Source organism: Podarcis liolepis (assembly GCF_965112155.1).
Source record: "Podarcis liolepis genome assembly, chromosome: 9".
Lineage (NCBI taxonomy): Eukaryota > Metazoa > Chordata > Lepidosauria > Squamata > Lacertidae > Podarcis > Podarcis liolepis.
Window position 1 is genome coordinate 22,244,275 of NC_139564.1, and position 22,664 is coordinate 22,266,938.

Sequence of the window (22,664 nt, forward strand, 5' to 3'; positions counted from 1 at the left end):
GGAAATGTCCTGGAAAGTGCAATTGTTCGATGCAACGCCATATTGCCTCCCCACAAACAAATCAAAATGAATGCTCTATAAATAGCACACCTTCCCATAAACTTTCTGCAAGCAACGAAGGGTGAATGCTCTATAAAGAGATCTGGAAGTGATCACGCATGATGCAAGCATGTATGTAATTAGTAAAAAGGGTTACCTAAGCAGTAGACCCTTTGACCCTTGACTTTAAAAGAAACAAGAACACTACTCTATAAAGTCATTGACATTTATTTCTTTTTTTTTATGTTTCCCAGTATCAAAGTGGTCATGCACTAGAAAGAAAGCAAATCCATTTGTAACTGCTGCTGTTGTTGAGCAAAGGGTGCAAATTTGCCATTTCAGGAAGTCGCACCTGGAAGGCGCTTCAAGTAAGGGACTTGAGTTCAGCTTGCTGTAGAGACATGGTGCCTTCTGTACGACTGACAGCAGAACCTCAGCCAGATGCAGCAATCTGATTCCACAGTACTTTTCACACCTTGCCAGAGTTAAAAGGTTGCAGGAAGGTGGCTTTCGGCTCTGGTTTTAGAAAATGACTACTGGACATTTGTCGTTGTTGTAAAAAAATAACTCTTACGTCTACCCAAGGAACATTAAAAGACTTATTGTAGAAATCAGATCTGAGTGTGCAGGAAAGAATCAGACTCTATCTTCCAAGACCAAAATGGAGGAAAACAATGCATGTCTGAGCCTTTTGCTCCCTCTGGTGAAACATCGCAGTAAAGCTATAAAGTGCATATTTTTAAGCATTCTGTTTCTCTTTCCCAATAGATGGCAGCTCTCAGTACACTATGCCAATATTATCACCTTGAGTATTTGTAGTGGATATCAAAGCTAGGGATAAGGGAAAGTTCCATTTTAAAACTTTCCCCTTAAAATCATATGATTAGCAATGCGATGCAGGGGGCTATCTTATGCTATTTGACACTCCTGCACTCCTCCATACAACAGTTTTAAAAGCACTGCTTTTGCCACAAGCGATAAAAATGCAGATAATACAGCTTTCCACACTCACCTGATCTGCATTAAAGATCCTCTGGTGTTTTGTTTTTAAAAAGCAGTCAGCAAAAAAACTGCGAGCATTACAAACCAGCACCCATTTTTTTTTTTAAAAAAAACACCAAACAAACTGGGTGTACTGGAGGATTTGTGAGCAGTTTTGTTTAGGTAGTACAATGCCCTCAATAGTTTTCAAAGGAATTGCAGCATCTTATGAAGCAATGACTTCATCACCACTGAGTTTCAAGGGTTGGGGGGAAACCACAATTTCTTTCTAACCCATGCCCAACATTGCTCTTTAAAAAAACACAACCCCCCCCCATGCAATATTCATGGGTATGGAGAAACAAAGTAGGGGAAAAAAGGTTTTCCTAAATGACATATGTATGGATCTGCAAAATCTTTAAAGTAATATACTCCCCACACTTGTGAAATTGGAGGCAGTATTCTAAGGTTCACGTGTAGCTCTTGACTCAACTTTTGCTAGTATTTAGTTTTTTGAGTCCTAAAACTCATGTATCCTCTGGAACTTCAGCAACCCTTTCGTTTTACAGAACACACATATATGCGTGATTGCCAGCAACTGTAAAAGCTTTAAAAAATACTCCGTATTCATCCCAGCAGGATCACACATCCTTCATCCAATAGCAGTCATTTCCTGCTGCCCTCCTCATTCTCCTCTCCTATGCCAGTATATTCATAAGAAGCCAAAAAGACTCCAATAGTTCTTCCTGGATCCAGTTCAACCCATTAGGTCAAAGAGGCCGATGTATTGCTGCAGGCTGCTCTGAAGCTACTACTTTCGCTGGGTTGTTTTGCTGTTTTAACGTTATAACGTGTAGATGGGGAAACGATGGCGGACAATATGAATCTTTGCAATGCCAGACCAGCCAGATTAGTATCTAATACATGGACAAACTTTGATGAACTTTCTTTGTTCCATGTGCAAAATCCACAACTGTCCACTGCACCATTACAATATTTGTAACATCACTCTCCCTGGATGGTCCCAAAGACTGCATATCTATTGCCAGAACATAACTGCCTTTGGCTACTGGAAAAGCCATTGGGAGCTTTGAGCATCGGTTGTAAAGTCTATGAGCTTTCTTTTGATTATTTACTGATGGGATTGGTGCTTCTGGCATGTCTTTCTGCTGAGACCACTGAATAAACTTCCAGTGACACTTCATGGAGCCACCCTAAATGCTTTCTCATGCCCTGCTGGCATTTGTCTCTTTGAACCAGGCCACTGATCTACTCCACTTGTGGCTGCGGTCATCCAAAATTCCTGTGTGAAGGACAAAGGACACCTGGATGCTGATTTAATGTAACTATATTCTCCTCTACTTGGGTTGCTGTTTTAGCAGGACCTACAATGCATTCCACATGGGATTTCAGACAACTGTATGCCACTATAGGGCACTGTGATTTCTTGGAAGCCTGGAGTTCCGATTTAGGTATTCCCTGACACTTCCCTATATTGGCGAAGATGCTTTCCCCCCATCTTCTTCATCGCCCATGTCAGTCTTGTGAAGGAGTTTGGGTCCTGCCAGGCCAATGATCAGAGCCCCAGTTGGAGCTGTGAACAGGATTGCCAGGAAAGCTATTGTCAAGATGGTCAGGCCATAATGTTCTAGGACTGGGTCCTTCAGCTCTCGGGCTGTATCTAAACCAACAGAACCAATTGCAGCCTGCAGGGAAGGAGGGGTGGAAAGGACATTGAATTGGATCACATGTTATATTCACAGAAGGAAAGTTTCCTGGCCGCGTGTCCCCCTCTCTGAAGCTACCTGCACCCCACAAAGAAGCCTTTCTGGAGAATTAGAGGGGGGCCTTCCTGAACAGACAGTGCTGCTGCGGTTGCGAGGGAAAGGAAACCCCTTTCGCTCCATGAACTTCATCAACTAATATTAGAGTCCAAGCAGGATTCTTTCATTTGGCCAGTTCAGGACTTACAGGAGCCCGATTTGAATAGCCTTACAATCGCAGTTCACTGTGGCCCTTCTTAAATTTGGAGACCCTGGGGCTCAATCCAGCTTGTGGTGAAATGATAACCAGCTTCTGACTTGCAAAATGGGAGGCCTGGGCTGTCGCTGCTGTATGGGTCAAGTTATCAGTATTGTCACCATTATAATTCACTGGGTTGCTGAATTTGTGTATTAGGAAGCAAAATGGCAGCTCCCCAAGTTAAAACAATGCTTTTGGGGTCCACAGAAGGGAATGCATTTTTCAGTTAAAAGGGGCGGCAAACCTGCATGCATGGGGAAAGTGATCTCCTAAGAGAGCTGTGACAGAAAACACTTCAGACAGAGAAAGAAATTAACCTATGGAGTAAGGAAGCTGATTATCAGGTTGCTTGCAAGAGTCAAAAGCAATACATCTTTCCCACCTAGAGTAGTGCACCATGGCGGGTGATTTAGCATCTTTTCTGCAGAAGAAACAGGGTGTCCTATATAGGCGTACTCTACCTGGACAGTTGCTTTGGGGATCCATGCCAGCGCGATAAATGCTTTCTCTTTGAAGTTCAAGCCAGCGAAACTCACCAACAGGAATGTAGCAGTAACTCGTATCATGAGAGACAAACACATTGTGATCATACAAAACCCTGTAGGCAGAGGGATATATACTTCATTATTCCTCTTGGGGGGAAATCAGCCCCCATCCTCATCTTATTAGGAACAAAAGGCAAAAGCAGTCGTGATGTGTCAGCAGGACGAAGCCCTAACATTAAGTGAGAGTGAGGTGGCCAACTGAGACGATGGGGAGCAGTTGCAAGATGTTAGGGAATAGAACTGTGTGGGGCATTTGGACTTGCGCGTATCCCCTAAGCTAGCCAGGGGCTCTCACACCCTGGAGGGACACTGACCTGTCACCAGTGCTAAAAGAAGATTCAGCTGCTTGTGTGGTTCAGCTTCTGCACATCGTATTGGAGAGTGCCACTATTGTGTTGCACCAACCTGGAGCTGTGTTATGGATCCCAGAACAATAGGCAAGTAGTATCCTAGAATGCAACAACCGGTTGGCTTGCAGGAAAAGACCAATCAGGCTACAGGAGGAAGTTACCATAATCAGCCTGTTAGGCTGGTAGGATCGTAGAATGCAACAACTGATTGGCCTGCAGGAAAAGACCAATCAGGCTCCAGGAGGGAAGCAGAATCAGCCAATCAGATGGGACTCATTGTATAAATAATGTATATAAAAGCTTGAGGTTTGGGAGGCAATTCAATCACTGTTTTACAAGCTGAAATAAAGAGCATGAAATCACAACAGGACTCCGAGTATATTTCAAGCTGCCACAGTGAAAAATGGGTAAGAAGCCTCTCCATCCTGCCACCTTCTGCTGTGATTAACACAAGCAGTAGGGACTGGGATGCAGCAGTTGACCCTCTGCTCGGTTCTCTCCGGGGCATTGCTCTGCCCATTCACTTATGGAAATGCATGCTTGTTCAGCTTTGGAGGAGATGCTCCATTAGCTGTCCTCTAAGGGACGTGGGTGGTGCTGTGGTCTAAACCACTGAGCCTCTTGGGCTTGCCGATCAGAAGGTTGGCAGTTTGAATCCCTGCGATGCTCCCGTTGCTCAGTCCCTGCTCCTGCCAACCTAGCAGTTCAAAAGCACATCAGAGTGCAAGTAGAGAAATAGGTACTGCTCTGGCAGGAAGGTAAATGGCGCTTCCGTGAGCTGCTCTGGTTTCGCCAGAAGCAGCTTAGTCATGCGGGCCACTTGACCCGGAAAAACTGTCTGGGGACAAATGATGGCTCCCTTGGCTAGAAAAGCAAGATGAGCGCTGCAACCCCAGAGTCGTCTGTGACTGGACTTAAGTGTCAGGGGTCCTTTACCTTTTAAAGGAAATATAGCCCCACTCATCAGTGCATAGGAGCCAACTCCTAGAGGCTGAGGCCCTAATAAAATATTTGAGGGGGCTGGGCCCCCCACAACTTGATGGGCATTGTCATTCAAATGGTGTGTGTGTGTGTGTGTGTGTGTCTCGCATCATGTGATCGATTATGCAGGACGGGGCTTACCTGCCCCTCCTTCTGCAATGTCTTATTCAAGTTGGCACCCCTGCCGCCACAGGTTAGCAGACTTACCAACCATTTTTGGTCCGAGAGAGACAACGGATATTTCAGCTCCGATTAAACCAAACAGAAAGGGTTGGAAAAATTGCCAGGCAATTCTAACAATCTCTTCCACTGCTTTCTGCAAAACGAAGAGTGAACACAAAGTGTTACAAGAACTAGTATTATTCTTTTTTATTAGATTTTTAAAATATAACAATTTTTAATGTAACAAGCAATTACATAGCATAATATATTATTCTGCAGCATGTTGGTTGGTCCTGATCAATACAGGTGCTGACCAGCTGTGGATTCTGGAATTCTTTCCTCCACAAACTAGCCGTGTAATTGATCAAGTGCCCAACATTAATTTTGTTTAAGAGACCACTTTTCAATTTGTATCCATTTCCCGCAAACTTCTAAAATTTTTTAACTTCTATTCAGTTGAAGCTATGAATAACTAGCTTATTGTGTAGTTGTAGTTGTTGTCATTCATAGTATTACATTTCTCTCTTGCCCTTGATGCTAAAGGAGCCCAGGGTGCTACTGTAAAGCAGCCCAACTTGAGTTCTCTCCTTCACATAAATCTGTTCCTGAGTTCTCGGCTTTAAACGACCTCGGTCCAGTATACCTGAAGGAGCGTCTCCATCCCATCATTCTGCCCAGACGCTGAGGTCCAGCGCCAAGGGCCTTTTGGCGGTTCCCTCATTGTGAGAAGCAAAGCTACATGGAACCAGGCAGAGGGCCTTCTCAGTAGTGGTGCCTGCCCTATGGAACGTCCTCCCATCAGATGTCAAAGAGATAAACAACTACCTGACATTCAGAAGACATCTGAAGGCAGCCCTGTTCAGGGTAGATTTTAATGTGTGATATTTTAATGTATTTTTGGTCTTTGTTGGAAGCCACCCAGAGTGGCTGGGGAAACCCAGCCAGATGGGTGGGGTAAAAATAAAAAATTATTATTATTATTATTATTATTATTATTATTATTATTATGTTTGCGAAAACAGGAGTGCTTGGTGTGCTCTGGTCCATGGGGTCACGAAGAGTCGGGCACGACTAAACAACTAAACAACAACATTATGTTTGCAGAATGCTCACCTTCTCCACAGACCATCTCAGCCCAGCCAGAAATGACAAGACAATTGTGCAGAGGCCTCCAGATCCAGGAAAGCCAAAATGCTTGCAGCTCAAAAGAGTAAATGCAGAGAGACCCAACAGAAAGAATGCTCTCTTCCACACAACATATGCCTAAGACCAGGGAAGAAAATAGAAAGTATATTTAAAATATTACTATAGCATTACTAAGAAACTGCCCTAAATTGATGGAATCATAATGTTAATTTAAAATCTACAAATGAGTCCTCTGTTTAGGACAAGATCAGCAATGGCAGAAAGATCCTCATCCCCCTAACAGAGCCACAAAGGTCAAAACTTCTCCTGCATGTAGAGCAGGTTTAAATCTGAAGGGGAACAAATGACCCCAGTCTGGGCCCACCAAACGTTTGGAGTCTGTGGGCATCTCTGGGATTTTGAGAAAGTACCAGGGGCACCTGTCACAAAAGGCTCTCATGGGGGCGTGGCATAACACAAAATGGCTGCCACACTCAAAAGAACAGGAAAAGAGATAAGACCACAAAACGCCATGGGCACACTGCCCCATCATCGATGGGAAAATACACTTTCATCATTCCCTGCTGCTCTGTTTAAAACAGAAGGGAGTGAGAAAGGGTATCACATCCTGGCATCCAATAAAATGTGGTGACAGGAGTGAGGCAGCAGTAAATCACACTGAGCAAGTTGGAATTAACTCTTTATTAGCAAAAACAGGACCTTCACAATAGTGTCAGGCCTAATGAGCACAGCAACTCATCTCTGGTGGGTCTTGCCCCCATGAAGCAGTTGCTGAGACTGAAGATCCCTGCCTAGGTCCCCTCCTCTCCAGAGTTTCCCCAAACAATCTGAGACTATGCCTGAGTGAAGCTAAGTTCTCCTCTGCCCTCTTCATGCCTCCCCTAGGGAGGGAGAGCTTGTCACAGCAGCAGGGGCAGGACACCCTTGCCTCTTCACTAGCTGGACTCATCTCTGCCTCTTGGCAACCACACAGGCACTGTGCAGTCTATGCCACAGTGAAAAATCTGATATCTACATAAGTTACACACTACTGGCTCCAGGAAAAAGAATGCCAATAAAATACACTGGATTCACATCCTTGGGAAAGAGTGATTTTGTAACGCTGACAATCTCTGGATCACATTCTCAACAGTTATAAACTAGGACATGGATAGTGTCTTTTGCATCATTCCCTTACCACTTCCCCTTGATGAGATGCAAGGCTGAAACTTTCCAGCAGCTTCCTTTCTTACCTGATCCTTGCTTGGAAAGTACCAAATAAAAATTCCCAGAAGGCCACCAGCTCCTGCGCCGATTACAACTTCTATTAAACCACGGAGGATACTCTTGAAGACAGAGCCTTTTTGGACACAACAGAAGAAAAGGGTGTAAACACAGATTTTCATTTTCCTGCTTTGCTTGCATAAAGTTTATGCAGGGGATAGATTATGTCTGGCCTTTACTGAGCATGAGTTCTAATTTGTTTGTGGTTATACGGCAATGAGTATTAATCCTTATTTGCTTGAGCAGTGGTTATATTATTCCCATTAATCATTAGTTTATCCCACACTTTTCTTTTCTTTTTAAAATAATTTTTATTAAGCTTCCATTTACCAAATTAAACCTATCATACCAATTAATCCGAATTATAACAATACACATCATAAAATCCAAATATTTTCCAAATTATAAATTTTTGTGGGGGGTACCCATGCTTCGCGATCGGCAGGAGTCCAATCATCTATCTTTCTGCTGCTTTCATGTTTACAATGATGTTTTCAGTCCCATCTTCTCAACTCCTTGTCGTTACTCATTTTCCTTTTCAGTCACCTCCGAGTTCTCTCCACAAGTGGATTGAAAGAAACAGTCTTATTTATATTTTTGTGTGGACTTTATAATGCTCTCTCCTAGATAAATCCAATAGTCTAGGCGTTCCGTTCGAGCAGGCATTCGCCATCTTGTTCCATTCCGATGAAATACAGTCTAAATGTCCACTCATTAACTTTCCAGGCCCGCTGCATTGTAAATTAGTCTCTCCAGGAGGGAAATAGCCCTTTCAAGTTTACGATCCCAACCTGATAACAGATCTACGGCTCACCCTCCCTAAGACCATATATCATGCAACAAAGGTCTGCCTGTCCATGTCGGATCACATTTCTTACTGCGTCACAAAGAGAGCCTCTCTTCTTTCCAAATCTTTCACAGAATAAAACCTTTAACTCATATTATTTTTTCCCCACAGAGTTTATTTTTAGTCCCACTTGCAAATTGGTCGTTGAGACGGTTCTTCTAAGGGGGAGGGTTGTTAGGTAAATCACATAGTTCATCCCACACTTTTCAGTGCCTTTCCTGCCCTCCTCACATTCCTAAAGTCCTTCAAAAAAGTGAAGTTGTTGTACTATGGCAACAGAGCTTTAATTCACTTCAAACCCACATTCCCAGCTTGTTCACACTTCTGTCTCAGCAGCGTCTACACCAGGGGTCAGCAAACTTTTCCAGCAGGGGGCCAGTCCACTGTCCCTCAGACCTTGTGGGGGGGCCGGACTATATTTTGAAGAAAAGAAAGTGATTGAATTCCTATGCCCCACAAATAACCCAGAGATGCATTTTAAATAAAAGGGCACATTCTATTCATATAATAATAATTTATTATTTATACCCCACCCATCTGGCTGAGTTTCCCCAGCCACTCTGGGCGGCTTCCAATTAATTGATTGGAAGCGGCCCAGAGTGGCTGGGGAAACTCAGCCAGATGGGCGGGGTATAAATAATACAGCATTAAATATTTAAAACTTCCCTAAACAGGGCTGCCTTCAGATGTATTTTAAAAAGAAGATAGCTGCTTATTTCCTTCACATCTGAAGGGAGGGCGTTTCACAGGGCGGGCGCCACTACTAAGAAGGCCCTCTGTCTGGTTCCCTGTAACCTCACTTCTTGCAATTAGGGAACCGCCAGAAGGCCCTCGGTGCTGGATCTCAGTGTCCGGGCAAAACGATGGGGGTGGAGACGCTCCTTCAGGTATACAGGACCGAGGCCGTATGTAAAAACACTCTGATTCCCGGACTGTCCACAGGCCGGATTCAGAAGGCGATTGGGCCGGATCCAGCCCCCGAGCCTTAGTTTGCCTAGCCATGGCTCTACACCTTGCTTGGCACTGTACACAGAATGGAAGATGGCAGGATCCCCAAGGAAGTGCTTTTCGGGGAGCTGGTTTCAGGCACCAGGCCTGCTGGTGGACCAACTCTGCACTATAAAGATGTCTGCAAATGAGACATGAAGGCTGGCAACATCAGCCCTGTCGTGTGGAATCCCTTGCAGACGACTGCAGTGTCTGCAGACAGACAGCAGGTCATGCATTCACAGTAGTTGCCAGAGGAGAAATGAGCGCAGAGAAGAAATGTCCTGAAGAGTATTTTCAAGATAGAAAGCAGACAGAGTTAAGAGTATGTCTTCCAGGGATCTTTGTTTTTGTTTTAAAACGCAACTACTGAATTGAGAGGCTTTGTGCAGACTCCCACGAGAGGTGGCGGACTCTCTTTCCTTGGAGGTTTTTAAACAGAAGTTGGATGGCCATCTGTCATGGATGGGTTCCCCTTAGAGTCCCTTCCAACTCTAAGATTCAATGATTCTATACAGGAGTTGCAATTGGTTCTTTGTCCAGCAGGTGGCAGCCACTGTACCACAGCAGAAGTAAAAGAAAAAAAGAAATGGCGCTCACCTGCTGTGATCGTTCTACAGTTTCTAAAGTGCAAAGTTGAATATAGGAGGAAAGACAAAGCTGGTGTAACTCAGCTCAGAACCAGAATGCTGGGTTCCTTCCAGACTGTCACTATACTGTGGGATGTATTCAACTTCATACCTGCAAATTTAGGTTTTCACATAACAAACCAACTTTTTCTTTCTTTTAATGCAGACTTTTTGTAGTAAGCAAAGTGATGGGAAAGCACACTAAAAAGTCTGGGATCACAATCAGTTGATGGGAAGTCGTATAATCTCTGTGCAAAGAAATTAGGATGAGTGCTCACTCAGCAGTGGCTATTGTATAACCACTGCAGGAAGAGATAAAAATGAGTGCTTAATAAACAGCAGACGCTATATACCCGCCACACAGGCTTTGTGCAAACAACTCAGGATGGATACTCAATAACAGGTCTTCAAAAAACTCATCTCTGTAGTGAACTACCACATAAAATAGAAAAGTTCAGCGCAGCTGTCTCGTGCGATGTGCTGCTTTTGCTACCTCTTTCACGCATAGCACTTAGTTGGAAAGCTGCACTGCAAAATTCATAGCTGTGTGGAGTTTAAAGGATGGCCGAGTTGCAGTCTGTGCGTCATTTCAGAAAGTGCAAATTAAGTAATTTCCCCTTTAACATGAATGGAATTCCCCTTCTCCCAATCCCAGCTGTTTGACAACATATATTCTCTGTTAGAGAAGAGGTCACATCACAATGAAGCCTTCCTGAAGGAAGTCAGCTTTCTCCCATCCTCAAGAGAAATAGCACCGCATTCAGCCTCCCAATTCTGTCTGTGGTTTTTCCCCCTAATGGGTCCATGCAGTGGCTTTTCATTCTTAGGGAGTAGCTCCAGTACCTGTGGAAAAGGCCATGCCCAAGAAGGTGTTGAATCCTGTAATGGCCACGATATCATCCAGGCTGGCAGCAGCTATTACCAAGGTAGGAATGCCTTTATCAACACCATATCCTCTGGATTGCAACATCAGCAATGAAAGGACGACGATAGCAGGAGACACAGCACCTAGAACAAACCTGAAAGGGCACAAAATTAGCTCTTGGCGAAAGAAGGGAACATTACATTGCTTCCTTCAGATAAAACTTTACAGAAGATGATGTATCAGAAATTTCTGGAAATAAATTTCTCTCCTCTGTCCTTCTCTCTATAATCACAACAATGCACACAAGACACAGCTGTGTGCAGTGCCGGATTTACGTATAAGCTAAACAAGCTATAGCTTAGGGCCCCACTCTCTTGGGGGTCCCCAAAAAAAGTTAAAGGGGAAAAAAACCTGGATGTACATTTCCAAAATGTAAGATAAAAAACAAATAAAATAAAACCTACATACAGCAACAGTGGTTTGTGTTGTGTAGGCTCCTATGATGTAAGTAATGGGCTCCACCTGCTAGTCTGCTCCCTAAAATATCAGTAGTTTACTCATTTCTATAAATAGTGGTACCTCGGGTTACAGACGCTTCAGGTTACAGACTCCACTAACCCAGAAATAGTACCTCGGGTTAAGAACTTTGCTTCAGGATGAGAACAGAAATCGCGTGGCGGCGGTGTGGCAGCAGCGGGAGGCCCCATTAGCTAAAGTGGTACCTCAGGTTAAGAACAGTTTAGCTAAAGTGGTACCTCAGGTTAAGAACAGTTTCAGGTTAAGAACGGACCCCTAGAACAAATTAAGTTCATAACCCAAAGTACCACTGTATAGGGTGCCTACACGCTGCATGGACTGGTTGCATGGCAAAATATGCAAATGACTATTAAGTCAGGCTTCCCCAACCTTTGGCCCTCCAGATGTTTTGGCCTACAACTCCCATGATCCCTAGCTAACAGGACCAGTGGTCAGGGATGATGGGAATTGTAGTCCAAAACATCTGGAGGGCCAAAGGTTGGGGATGCCTGCTATTAGGTCCATAAATTACCACATAGCATATATTCAACACAAAAAAACAGTGACAATTTGTTGTTGACAAAGGACAGCTGGACATATAAAGGGCCCCGTTACCTTCAGTAGCTTAGGGCCTCATCAAACCTAAACCCGGCCCTGGCAGTGTGTCTTCTCTGTGTTTCTCAGTGTTGCCACTCCAAGCACCTTCATTATCCAGACTGGTAATGGAATGCAGGAGAAGGGAGAGATTCCATGCTTGCATATTCTTATTAATAACACTAAAGAACCCAAACGACGCATCCCCTCAGGGCTCGGGACTTTGCGCACTGTGTTTAAGGTTGCAGTTGTAGGTATTGCTAGAAGATATGTACCGCTTGCAAGCAAGAGAAAGCAGAGTTATCTCTTACCCTAACATAAACCCCCATTCCCATGGCAAGTTCATGATATAGTGAGACAGGACAGCTGCTGCACAGGCTTCCGTGAGGCAAGGACCAAAGCTTAGTCTGAAACAGATCGCTTTCAACTTATTCAGAGCCTGAAAGACAAAACACATTGAAAAACAAAAAACTGTTGTCAACTTCTTTTTTACTGTTACGTAAAATCAGTTGAGATTTGCTCTGCTGTACTCAGCTTTGATTGTATGGGACAATACAATGCATTATAATAGGAGATTGGAAGTGGATTCAAGGTGTTTAGGATGAAGATAGACGCACACCTTTCAGTTCGTCTCCTGCAGTGTGAACCCAGGTCATCAAAGTGCGTTACAGATATGCATTCCAGAAAACTGCGTACTGGGTTGGCAATAAGCCTCACCCTTAATTTCAAGAATTAGGGGGCTTGTAAGTTTCCCCCACATTCTTTTTTTAAGCAATGCATGCACAGGCAACACTATCTAATTTTAATTCCCTTTGGGTGAGAGAGAATTAGAGACTTGCAATGCCCTTCATTTACAAATATACAAGCAGAGCGTAAGTGGAAGTAATTCATAAAACATAAAACAGTAATTAATTTTTAAAAAAGGGTCTGTGGATCAGGAGCTGTAACAAAATACAGTGGTACCTCGGGTTACAGATGCTTCAGGTTACAGACTCTGCTAACCCAGAAATAGTACCTCGGGTTAAGAACTTTGCTTCAGGATGAGAACAGAAATCGCGCAGCGGCAGCGGGAGGCCCCATTAACTAAAGCGGAACGAATTAAGTTCTTAACCCGAGGTACCATTGTATTCAGTAAGATGCTCAGCCTTCACCTTAAAAAATTCAGAAACTTATGTAAAAACAGTGACAGAGATTAGGGGTAGAAGTGTGTTGGATTGGTGCTAGCCAATTGGTTGCCCTTCACAGATGCATTTTCCCCAATGTACATTGGCATTGCAAGAAACTTGTTCCAAAATATTTTCCAGAGCTTGCTCCAAAGCAAAAAAACCCCCATACTTTTGTACCAAAGCATACCACTACAACCGCAATAAAAAATACTGTATCTGTTTTCATTCTTCCTTAGGAATGGAAAATTTAAATAGAATGGTGCTTGAATCCAAGAGCTGTGGGTTTGGCATCTAGGTAACAACTCTGTTTTCTGGGTTCTGCAAATGTCTCTGATGTTTAGAGAGCGGTGGGATAGAGAAATTATATCTAGCATATTATCTAGTGAATATTTGGAGCTGTGAAGAGTTTAAAGAATAGACAATCTTTCTGTGGGCAGCATTCTTTTATTTTGCTTTTGTGTGGTCGCCAGGAAAGCTCTTTGCCACACATCTCAGTGTCCATAAAGATTTTGCATGTGTTAAGGACCATTTGATACTTCACCTGTGGGTCGAGGCCAAGACCAGCAAGAGACAAGATAATTGAGAGGGCAATGTTTCGCATGGTAGCTCCCCATTTCACATTGATCTGGACTAGTTTACTAGTGTACGGGACATTCCTGATGAGAAACCCAGCGAGCAGCATCCCTAAATGGAACAGAGAAAGGCATGTCACTCATTGTCGACATCACAGTTGGCAAGCAACATTTGGAAAGCATGGGACGAAGTGGCTGCAGTGTTAAATCGTGTGCCAGAATAACAATATGGAATGGGGCTGGGATTGGGCTATATCACTGGGGGAGAGGGGTTGAATCCTTTCCCCTCTACCCTTTCACAATTTAAATCTGCTGGAAACCAGTAACAGTTGCAGGCAGCTGGGGAAGAGAGCAGCATATGAATGCCTTTTCTCCAATCTGTACCAAACAACAACTGTGGCACGAATTTAAGTCAAGGAAACAGTTTTGTGGGCAAAGGTGAAAAGATCCCTTCTCCAGAACTGCAGCCCAGATCCTTTTCTGTGGCTGCTTATAAGTCTGAAAAACCAGTATCTACTTATCTAATTTACATGGAGATCTCACTCACAACTGGGAAACACTGGCCTGCGAGTGCTCCAATTGAAGACGCTCAAACTCGGGACAAAAGGGAGAACCATGCTAGGAGGAAGGCACGCTTGGCAAACCCTCACTACTGTGATTAACTCCTGCCTGGAAACCTATGTCCCCACTATGGAAGGACGTGGGGATCCAGAATTGGCCTCCACAGTCACTTGCGGACTCACAGTGAAAATTGTATTTATAGAAGACAATTTTACTCGGCTACGAGCGATTGCAGAAGAAGAAGACGACATGCAGATACAATTCTCTCTGCCCCAACCACTCTGTGCTGTCTCAGATGGAGAAGGAAAACAGCCTTCCATCTTAAACTGTCAGTGACTGGTAGATGCCATTCTTCCTTTTTCTATTTGACAAGACACAGAGATCCCTGGGACTGATGCTACTGTGCATCAGTTGGAATTCAAACTCCCCTAATACACTTACATACTTGATGAAACAGGTACTGTATATGACCATCAACATACAAAGAAAGATCCTAACAGCAACTTACATATGCATATTAAGAAACCAGCTTTTCTTAAACAAACAGCTCCTTGTCTTTTGTCACTCTCCTGCCCCAAATACAGGGGACCCAAGTCCAGCTCAGTCTGAGAGGTGGTTAAGCACATGTATTCAATGGGGTTAACAAGACTGACACCTTTTCCTCTTTTGGCTGGATGAGATCGTATGTAGGGTGATGCAAATATGCTGTATATCTTGCTTACACTTGAGAGTCCTCTATTACTCACTGGGGGGAAATGGACAAAGAAACTCTTTAAAACTAGAAATACCCTTTGTAACATTTCGGTTACCTGAAGGAAATAAGCCTATGACTGATCTCCAATGGAAACCTCTTGAAATGATGCATAAATAAAATGGGAGCCTAAATTGACATTTGGACAACTCTGCTGTCATATTGAAAAAAACAGGTCTATATAAAAATAAGATGATGCACGGTACCTGATAAAGCAATACTTACCAAAAAGACGAGGGAGTGGAGGGAAGCCAGGTATTCTAATGGACTCCATAATTTTACCACCAAGTAAAGAACAAAAGAAGAGGAACAAAAGTCCAAAGACATTTCCACCAGGAAGACATTCCTTGCCTATAACAGCCCAGAAAACAGCCCAGATCAGCGCTGCTGCTGCTACTGGAAAACAGGGGAAGAAATGCTTTAGCATCCTTCAGAAATCATGTTACGTTCTTCAGAGCTTCATGAAAACTGATTTTTGGTTAAAGTAATGAAAGAAACAAAAGTTGCGCTAGTAATGCACTTTTCTGTGCCGTTTTTTAAAAATTTTCTTTTAATTTGATTCTTTATTTAAAGCTACTGTCAAATGCTTGTTGTCATGCAGTCAACAATGATGGGCTGTTGCAAATCAGCTATGGTGCTAAATGTGCTACCATGCAACCCAGGCCACAGATGAGTGTGATTGCTTTTTTATTGTTGTTCTGCAATCTAAATAGATTTTAGAGATATTTCAGATCTCCTCCCAGTTACTGTTATTTGTTTGAGAACGGGGATTTTTCTTGGCAGCCCCTCCTGTTCTTTCCCGCTGCACCAGAATGGGAGCACTGGAAAGTGAAGATGCAATTTTAGAACAATTTCCTACACAGCTCTGGCAAATGAAAACGGAAGTTACAGGGAGCCAATGGCACAAAGGAGCTTCCATACTTATCCTTCTTTCTTTGTTCTTGGGCAATGAATACTATCTCCAACAAAAAACAAAAGCAATAAATACCATTGCAAATAATATAAACGGATTAATAAATAGTAAAACTTTCCCCTATGTGACCATTTCATCTAGGATCTTTAGAGATTTCACTCAGCAGCAAGGCATGAACCATAATGTTTTCTGCAGGTCAAATTATTTGGGTCATATTCTGTACACATTACAGGAGAAAGTGTCTCTTTGTGTGCTTGGTCATGACCCACTTTCAATATAAATCTGCATAAATGTAGTGAGGATTATAAAGGATATAGAACTTTTGGGAGTTCACTTACAAGAGAGAACATTAAGACCAGGCTTAAAAGCTTACAATAATGATTAAAACAATAACAGTTAGGAATGAACTGCAGAGCTGATGGATCAAAATGGAAGGGATATCAGTTATCTTGTCTGTTTAGCAGACAAAAGAATTTCAGTGGCGTTCTGAAGGTTTTGGTTAAGGCTCCTGAAGGTTTTACTTGATTTATCACACTCTGATTTTCCTCCAAAGAGCTCTGAGTGGCTAAACATATCCAGGCAGGTTAACTGAGCCAAACCTGCTGAAGAACTACACATGAAAATGTTAGAATATGTTACATGCTTCTTGCCAATTCACCTCTGAAGGGTGCTTGATGTCCCACAATTAATTATCCTGGGATAATTGGCCTTGCAACTTCCTTAAACCTCTGGTTTGTTTCTGCCTTGTAGAGGTGGATCAGAGGTTGGAGGTCAACATCCCCACACAAATCAGAGACCACGAAAACAATCCCAGTACTGTTAGCTGTGACACTGTGCAGAATTCACAGTTCCATAGGCCAGCAGAGTAATGTCTGAATAAAAGCCAGTAATTAAGGGATCAGCTGATTGTCGGTGACTTCAGTCTCCACTGGAATTAGTTACATGCTGGAGTTCTCCACCCTTGCCAAAAGGGGAGTCACCACTGATCAGCTGATATTATACCTTTTTAAATATAAAACCCTGGACCTTAAGATTAGGTTAAAAGAAAGAAACCAAGACAATTATAGCCAATAGAAAACGAAAGGGTGGCTGTATTCTCTTCCCCTTTTGCATTCCCTTCGCATACCATTTGTTACTATTTCAGCAAATATGCCTTGTGGAGGGAAAATACATATTTGCCGCAGTTTTCCTGGTGGCTCCTCTTCCACCTGCGGTTCAAAATCCTTCAGTGACGCTGCCTCTTCATTTTCTACAGGAAGAATCTCCTCCTGATTTAAAACAGGGGAGAGCGGAGGATGACACATTATCAACAATTGACGTACCAAATAATGCCGGAGTCCTAAGAAGTAAGTGCTACTCAACTCAATGGGACTTATGGGACTTCTGAGGATATACTGTGACAAGACTGGGGATTTGGAAATCACAAGGTGAATAACGTCAAAAGGACCACTCCTTAATTATCCTTTGTAAAGTTACCAGGCACAGCTATCTTTTGTTAGTGAGATTTCACCCACTAACTGGGTCTTCTTAAAATTCTCTTGAATGGGGCAAAGGAAGACCTTTCCCCGTTCCAGCTGACATAATCTTGGTGTGCAGTGTGTGCCTCCAAAATGAGCCAAATGAGGCAGACAGGTTTTCTGGAGAGGGGCAAAAGAGAGCTAGAGAGGTGTAGGGCAGTAGTCTTCCCTCTCTCTTGGGCAATAGGGCGGTTCATAAAAACCTTTTTTAAAAAAAAGAAATGCCTGCGCCAAAGGTCTTATCTTACTGCACTAGGGATTATATAGCTATATCTGAAATTTCATGCATATCAGTTAATATCTTGACCCTCCTCCACAAAAATAGCTGTTTACTTGGCCATTTTCCTATGCTGTGAGGGCTGAAATTTCAGTTCAGTGGAGGAGGGTCAAGATATTAACTGATATGCATGAAATTTCAGATATAGCTATATAATCTCTAGTGCAGTAAGATAAGACCTTTGGAGCAGGCATTTTTTTAAAAAAAGTTTTTTTTTTTATGAACTGCCCTATTGGGCATACTTAAGCTGTGCATATCCACCTATGCTGAGCCTGTATATTCAAAAAAAACCCCTTGAAAACACATTAAGAGCCTCCACTAGTTAGGGCTGCCATATGTCTGGAATTTCCTGGACATAGCCAGGATTCGCTATGGCATCCTGGCGGAATTGTCAGATAGCGGCTAAAATGTCTAGGGTTTGTTTTTTGGCGATTTGACTAAAAAATAGGTAAATACTTCATGGGGGGGTGTCATTTTTGACCCAAACTGTCAATATATTTATAAAACATGTAATTGACAAATACCTGAGCTATTTCGGGCTCGGAATCAACCTTATTGGTCTGCAAAGACCAATATCCCCCCATCCTTGCTGTTCTTCACAACATCCTCCGACATGCTGACCAACCTATGATTTAAACAAAATGTATTTCAGGTGCCATATATTCTACCTGATTTAAATGGGTTTCCCCCCACTCCCAACAGCATTGGGATTTCTTTCTATTAATATTTAAACACTCAGCTTCCCAACCACAGGGTTACTTGCTAAATTACAGTGGATTTCGATCCAATGAACCAAGGGTAGAAGGAAAAACAATGTCAGTGCTCTTCTGCAAATGTCTGTGCAAGTTCATACAGTGCTACAATAGGCAGGTTACACAGCAATACTCCAGTTTCTGCCTGAGCATCAAGTATGCGTTTGAAGTTGCATGAACTCTTGTACTTAGCCGTCAAAGCTTGAGCAGCAATGATGACCTTAAGGTGCTAAAATCAATGAAAAGTTATAGTTGTGGTTTGGCAAGGTGGAGGGGCCAAATGTTTTTGCTTTGTTTAGAACTATGGCAAGAATGAGAACACCTCTAGCAACCCTGGTGTATATTGCTTAGGGTTGCCATACGCCCAAAATTTCCTGGGCATATCTGGAATATTGCAGCCGTAAGCTCAACAACTTTTCTGTCCAGCTTTTCACTTTTTGAAATATGGCAACCCTGATATTGTTATGAGCTTGTGGGTGCCAGGGTTTGTAGGTGCAAGACACCCACAACTCTTGTATTTAGTAAGTGTTAGAATTTAATCAATGCTTGGAGAGTTAAACTGGAAGCCAGACCCTTAATAACTGGACTCAGCTCCCCATGTTCAAAAGATTGCCTAAAAGATGGGCCAATTGAAGAACAAGGGGAGATGGGTTATTAGCAAAGCAAAGACTCTGTGCCAGCCAGCAAATGCAAGGAGCCTCTCTCTGAGCTCTGAGAACATTAGAAGACAGTGCTAGAGTTTTTGTTGGGACATTTTAGGCTTTCAGTTGGCTGCGTTGTGATCAATGTGAAAAAGGTGTCAGTCTGTTACACTTAGCAAGCTGGAGAAGGGGCCCAGAGCACAATGTGAATTGCCTGTTTTGAATCAGAGGCTGCAGCAATGGGAGAGAATAGACGCTCTTGGAGGGCAATGTTTTGAACCTCTCTATTGTAGGCTCAGGTTGTGTGTGTGTGTGTGTGTAAATAAGCCATATATCATAATTACACCACAGTCTCCGCTGTGCCTCATTTCCAAAGGAAACATGAACCCTGGGTAAGAGGGGATAAAAATTGTAAACAGCTTTTCAAAAGCTTCATATCAAGATCACCTCCTAAACACTTGCTCACCAAGACTAAGGCTGCAACAACCCTTTAGACACTTACTAGGGTGTGTAAATCAATGGGCCTTACTTCCAAGTAAACATGCTTGGGATTGGGCTGTAGCCAGTGCTTTTTTTCCTAAAAAAATGTTTAGGGATATTCTCATTTTCCTACTCATATTGAAATACTGCTCCTCAATGAGGCCAAACTTAGATTCACAAAATGTTTAGGGGTATGTGTACCCCTGGCATACCCCCAGAAAAAAGCACAGGCTGTAGCGCTCAGTCACCTCTGCACTGACTTACATGGGAGTAACTTCCAGTGAACCCAGTAGGGTTTAAGAAACCATTAACTGGGCCAAGCTGCAATACGTTTTCCATCTCAAGCAGCTCGGCTGAACAAATGTGGGCCGGTTCAATGGCGGATCAGTGTAAGCGCACATGCCGGCCCTCTGAGAGATAAATCCCTACCTGTCTTCAGAAAGTCACACAGAAGCCGCTGCTCACCCATGGAGGGCAAGAAGAGACAGAGGGCCCAGAATAGCTGACCACCGAGGTGGCTGAGGCCGATTTACACCTTCCAGTGGCCAGGCCAGGAGGGCAGCCTTGAAGAGTCAACCTCTGTCCCTCAAGCTAGGTTTCAGCGGCACATTGCCAGGCTGGCTCTGAGGCGACCATTTCTCTCCAGGGACTTCACCAACCCTCTGTCAAGCCATGGAAACCAAGATGGCGCGGATTAAATCCCATCCTCTCCAACATTCCGCTTGATTAACGGTCGCTCCTGACCTTCCGGAAGGAAGGAGAGCCTGGAGAAAGAGCGCCAGGCAGCGGGAGAGAAAGCTAACTGGCAACCGGGAGGAGCATTCCCCTCAGCTGTTTGTGTGGAGAGCATGGCGGGAATTCGCTTTTTTGTTGTTTACAAAGGAAATCAACAAGCAGTTGGCTTGGACTGCTGCACCCACAAAGGGGCATTGAAGATTATCTGAAGCCACTTTCACACAGCAATACATTGAGTTTCTACTTCCCTTTTTTCCAGCTTTAAAGCTATATATTCTATAATTGTTTGCATGTTTTACACATTATATCTAAAATAAGCCAGCCGTCATTAACGATCAAAGTGCTTAACTGCATCAAGAACTTGAAAACTTAGAATATAATTGGACGGACACACACGTGTGTGTGTGTGTGTGTGTGTGTGTGTATACAGTGCTTTTTTCTGGGGGGATGCAGGTGTACGCATACCCCTAAAGCCTGGGGAGGGGGGAAACCCTAAATCAATAAATACAACTCATTAGCAGTGATACTGATGTAGAGCAGAACATTCTTATTTTCACCTGGGAATGCTGGAGGGCTCCAGATGTGCTGCCCAATGATATAGGATAGGTAGTCAATGTGGGGTAGGTACTCCAGGTGTTGTTGGACTTCAAGTCCCATCAACACATGACTACAACAGAGAACAAGATTGTCAAGGGGTAGAAAAGGGATGTTTATTTTGGGTAATTTTGTATTTTTGAATTTTCTTAACAGAATTTTTGGGGGTGGGGTATTTGTTTTGTTTTGTTTATAAAATACAGAATTTGTAAAATGTGAAACATATCTTCTTCAAATAAAAAGTTGTTATAAAAATATTATACCAAATACACATAAGGGTAAAAATTATATTGTTGCAAATTATTTTTCCTCTTGAACAGTAATATTTTCCAAAATACAGATCTTTACAAATATCTATCTATCTATCTATCTATCTATCTATCTATCTATCTATCTATCTATCTATCTCTATCACAGAACACCATTTATTTCATTAGTCCTTGCTGAATGTATGGGTCTGGGGTCTGCAAGGTCTGAGACTGTTTGTATCTTAAGGCCATGTCTCCCTAGAGTGTAAAAAAAGTGTCAGCATGAAGGAGGGTGAGGGGCTTAAAAGATTAAAATGTGAAAGGAACATTATTATTATTATGACTCATTTATTTTCTATACCACTTTATATTTTCAAGGGGGGGGATCTCAAAGTGGTTCACAACCTACATTAAAAGACTGAATAAAACAAGCCAGAATAAAACATAACTGAAGTAAGTAAAATATAAAGTATTCATTCAAAGCAACATAATCAACAAGAAACTAAACTATTATCTTAAAGATTTCAAAATAAAACATTGCTAAAGTGGTCAACTACAGAATGCACATTCAATGTAGAAAAGTTAAGAAAAATAAATCTTAAAACATTTCAAAATAAAACATCACTAAAGGAAGCCAAATATAAAATCCCCATTTAGAACAGCATAATTAGCTAGAGAATAAAATATTCTCATAAGCACAGAACATACCTGCTGCTGCTGCCAGCAGCTGTGGAAGCTCAGGTCAATGACCTGGGTCTGAACTGAGAGACTATCAAGACTATCTTTGGTCTCTTCAGCTGCATTAGCTTTTGTAGATGGAGTCAGTGCGCTGCCCTCCCAGGCCAAGTGGGAGAAGGTCTGCAAGGCAGGGAGCAGGTCTTCCAGGATAGAATGATTGAGGGGATTTGACCCACAAATGCAGTTTCCCTATGCTTTTCCTTTCAAAGCTAACTTGTGTTCTCTCATTAATCAGGTTGTGAGAAAGTTGCCACCCCAATAAAAGCTGTTAAACTCTGTACGTCAGCAGAACACCCCACTGATCAGCTCAGAGGAGAGTCGGGCTGGTGATGAGGTCTTCTCCATCGCAACTGCCTTGTCTTAACAAACAGGGTCTTGAGAGGACTTTGCCCTCATCAAGACTTGATTTTTCTTCCACACTGCCCTTACATGACTTGTAATCCTGTCAATCAGTTTTTTTAATACTTAGAACAGAGGTTTCCAAACTTTTCATTTTGGCAACACACTTTTTAGACATTTCGCGGCACAATAATTCAGTTTTACTAGCAAATCAGAGGTTAAACTAACCTCTTTCCAGTCCTGGGAGGAGATCGGGGAGCATTCACATGATACACCTACACACTGCAGCTGACACATTAACATGTTGTGGCACAGGGTTTGTAAAGCTCTGACTTAGAGCATTACCTCCTTCCATACTTTGCCCCCACATATTTTTGCTGGTACTAATGCTTACATTTACTATAGACTGAAAGTTACAGATAGGTAGCCGTGTTGGTCTGCCATAGTCAAAAT

General features: G+C 42.8%; 1 protein-coding gene across 4 annotated transcripts; it reads right to left on the reverse strand.

Moving 5' to 3' along the window:
• Positions 1 to 251: 251 nt before the first annotated feature.
• LOC310686106 (sodium/hydrogen exchanger 9B2-like) lies at positions 252 to 22,611 on the reverse strand. 4 transcript variants are annotated; one of them, XM_083459261.1, is made up of 12 exons: positions 21,843 to 22,611; positions 18,209 to 18,309; positions 17,017 to 17,158; positions 15,203 to 15,373; positions 13,635 to 13,777; positions 12,239 to 12,366; positions 10,796 to 10,971; positions 7,459 to 7,565; positions 6,194 to 6,343; positions 5,126 to 5,234; positions 3,504 to 3,640; positions 252 to 2,726 (listed from the first exon to the last, which is right to left on the reverse strand). In XM_083459261.1, exons 2-12 carry the CDS (start codon positions 18,266 to 18,268, stop codon positions 2,511 to 2,513), a joined length of 1,539 nt encoding a protein of 512 aa, XP_083315387.1. In that variant the 5' UTR covers positions 18,269 to 18,309; positions 21,843 to 22,611; the 3' UTR covers positions 252 to 2,510. The 4 variants fall into 4 exon arrangements, with proteins under 4 accessions (XP_083315387.1, XP_083315388.1, XP_083315386.1 ...); XM_083459262.1 differs by lacking the exon at positions 21,843 to 22,611 and adding an exon at positions 19,987 to 20,279 and having other exon boundaries at positions 15,203 to 15,328; XM_083459260.1 differs by lacking the exon at positions 21,843 to 22,611 and adding an exon at positions 20,023 to 20,278.
• Positions 22,612 to 22,664: the final 53 nt, after the last annotated feature.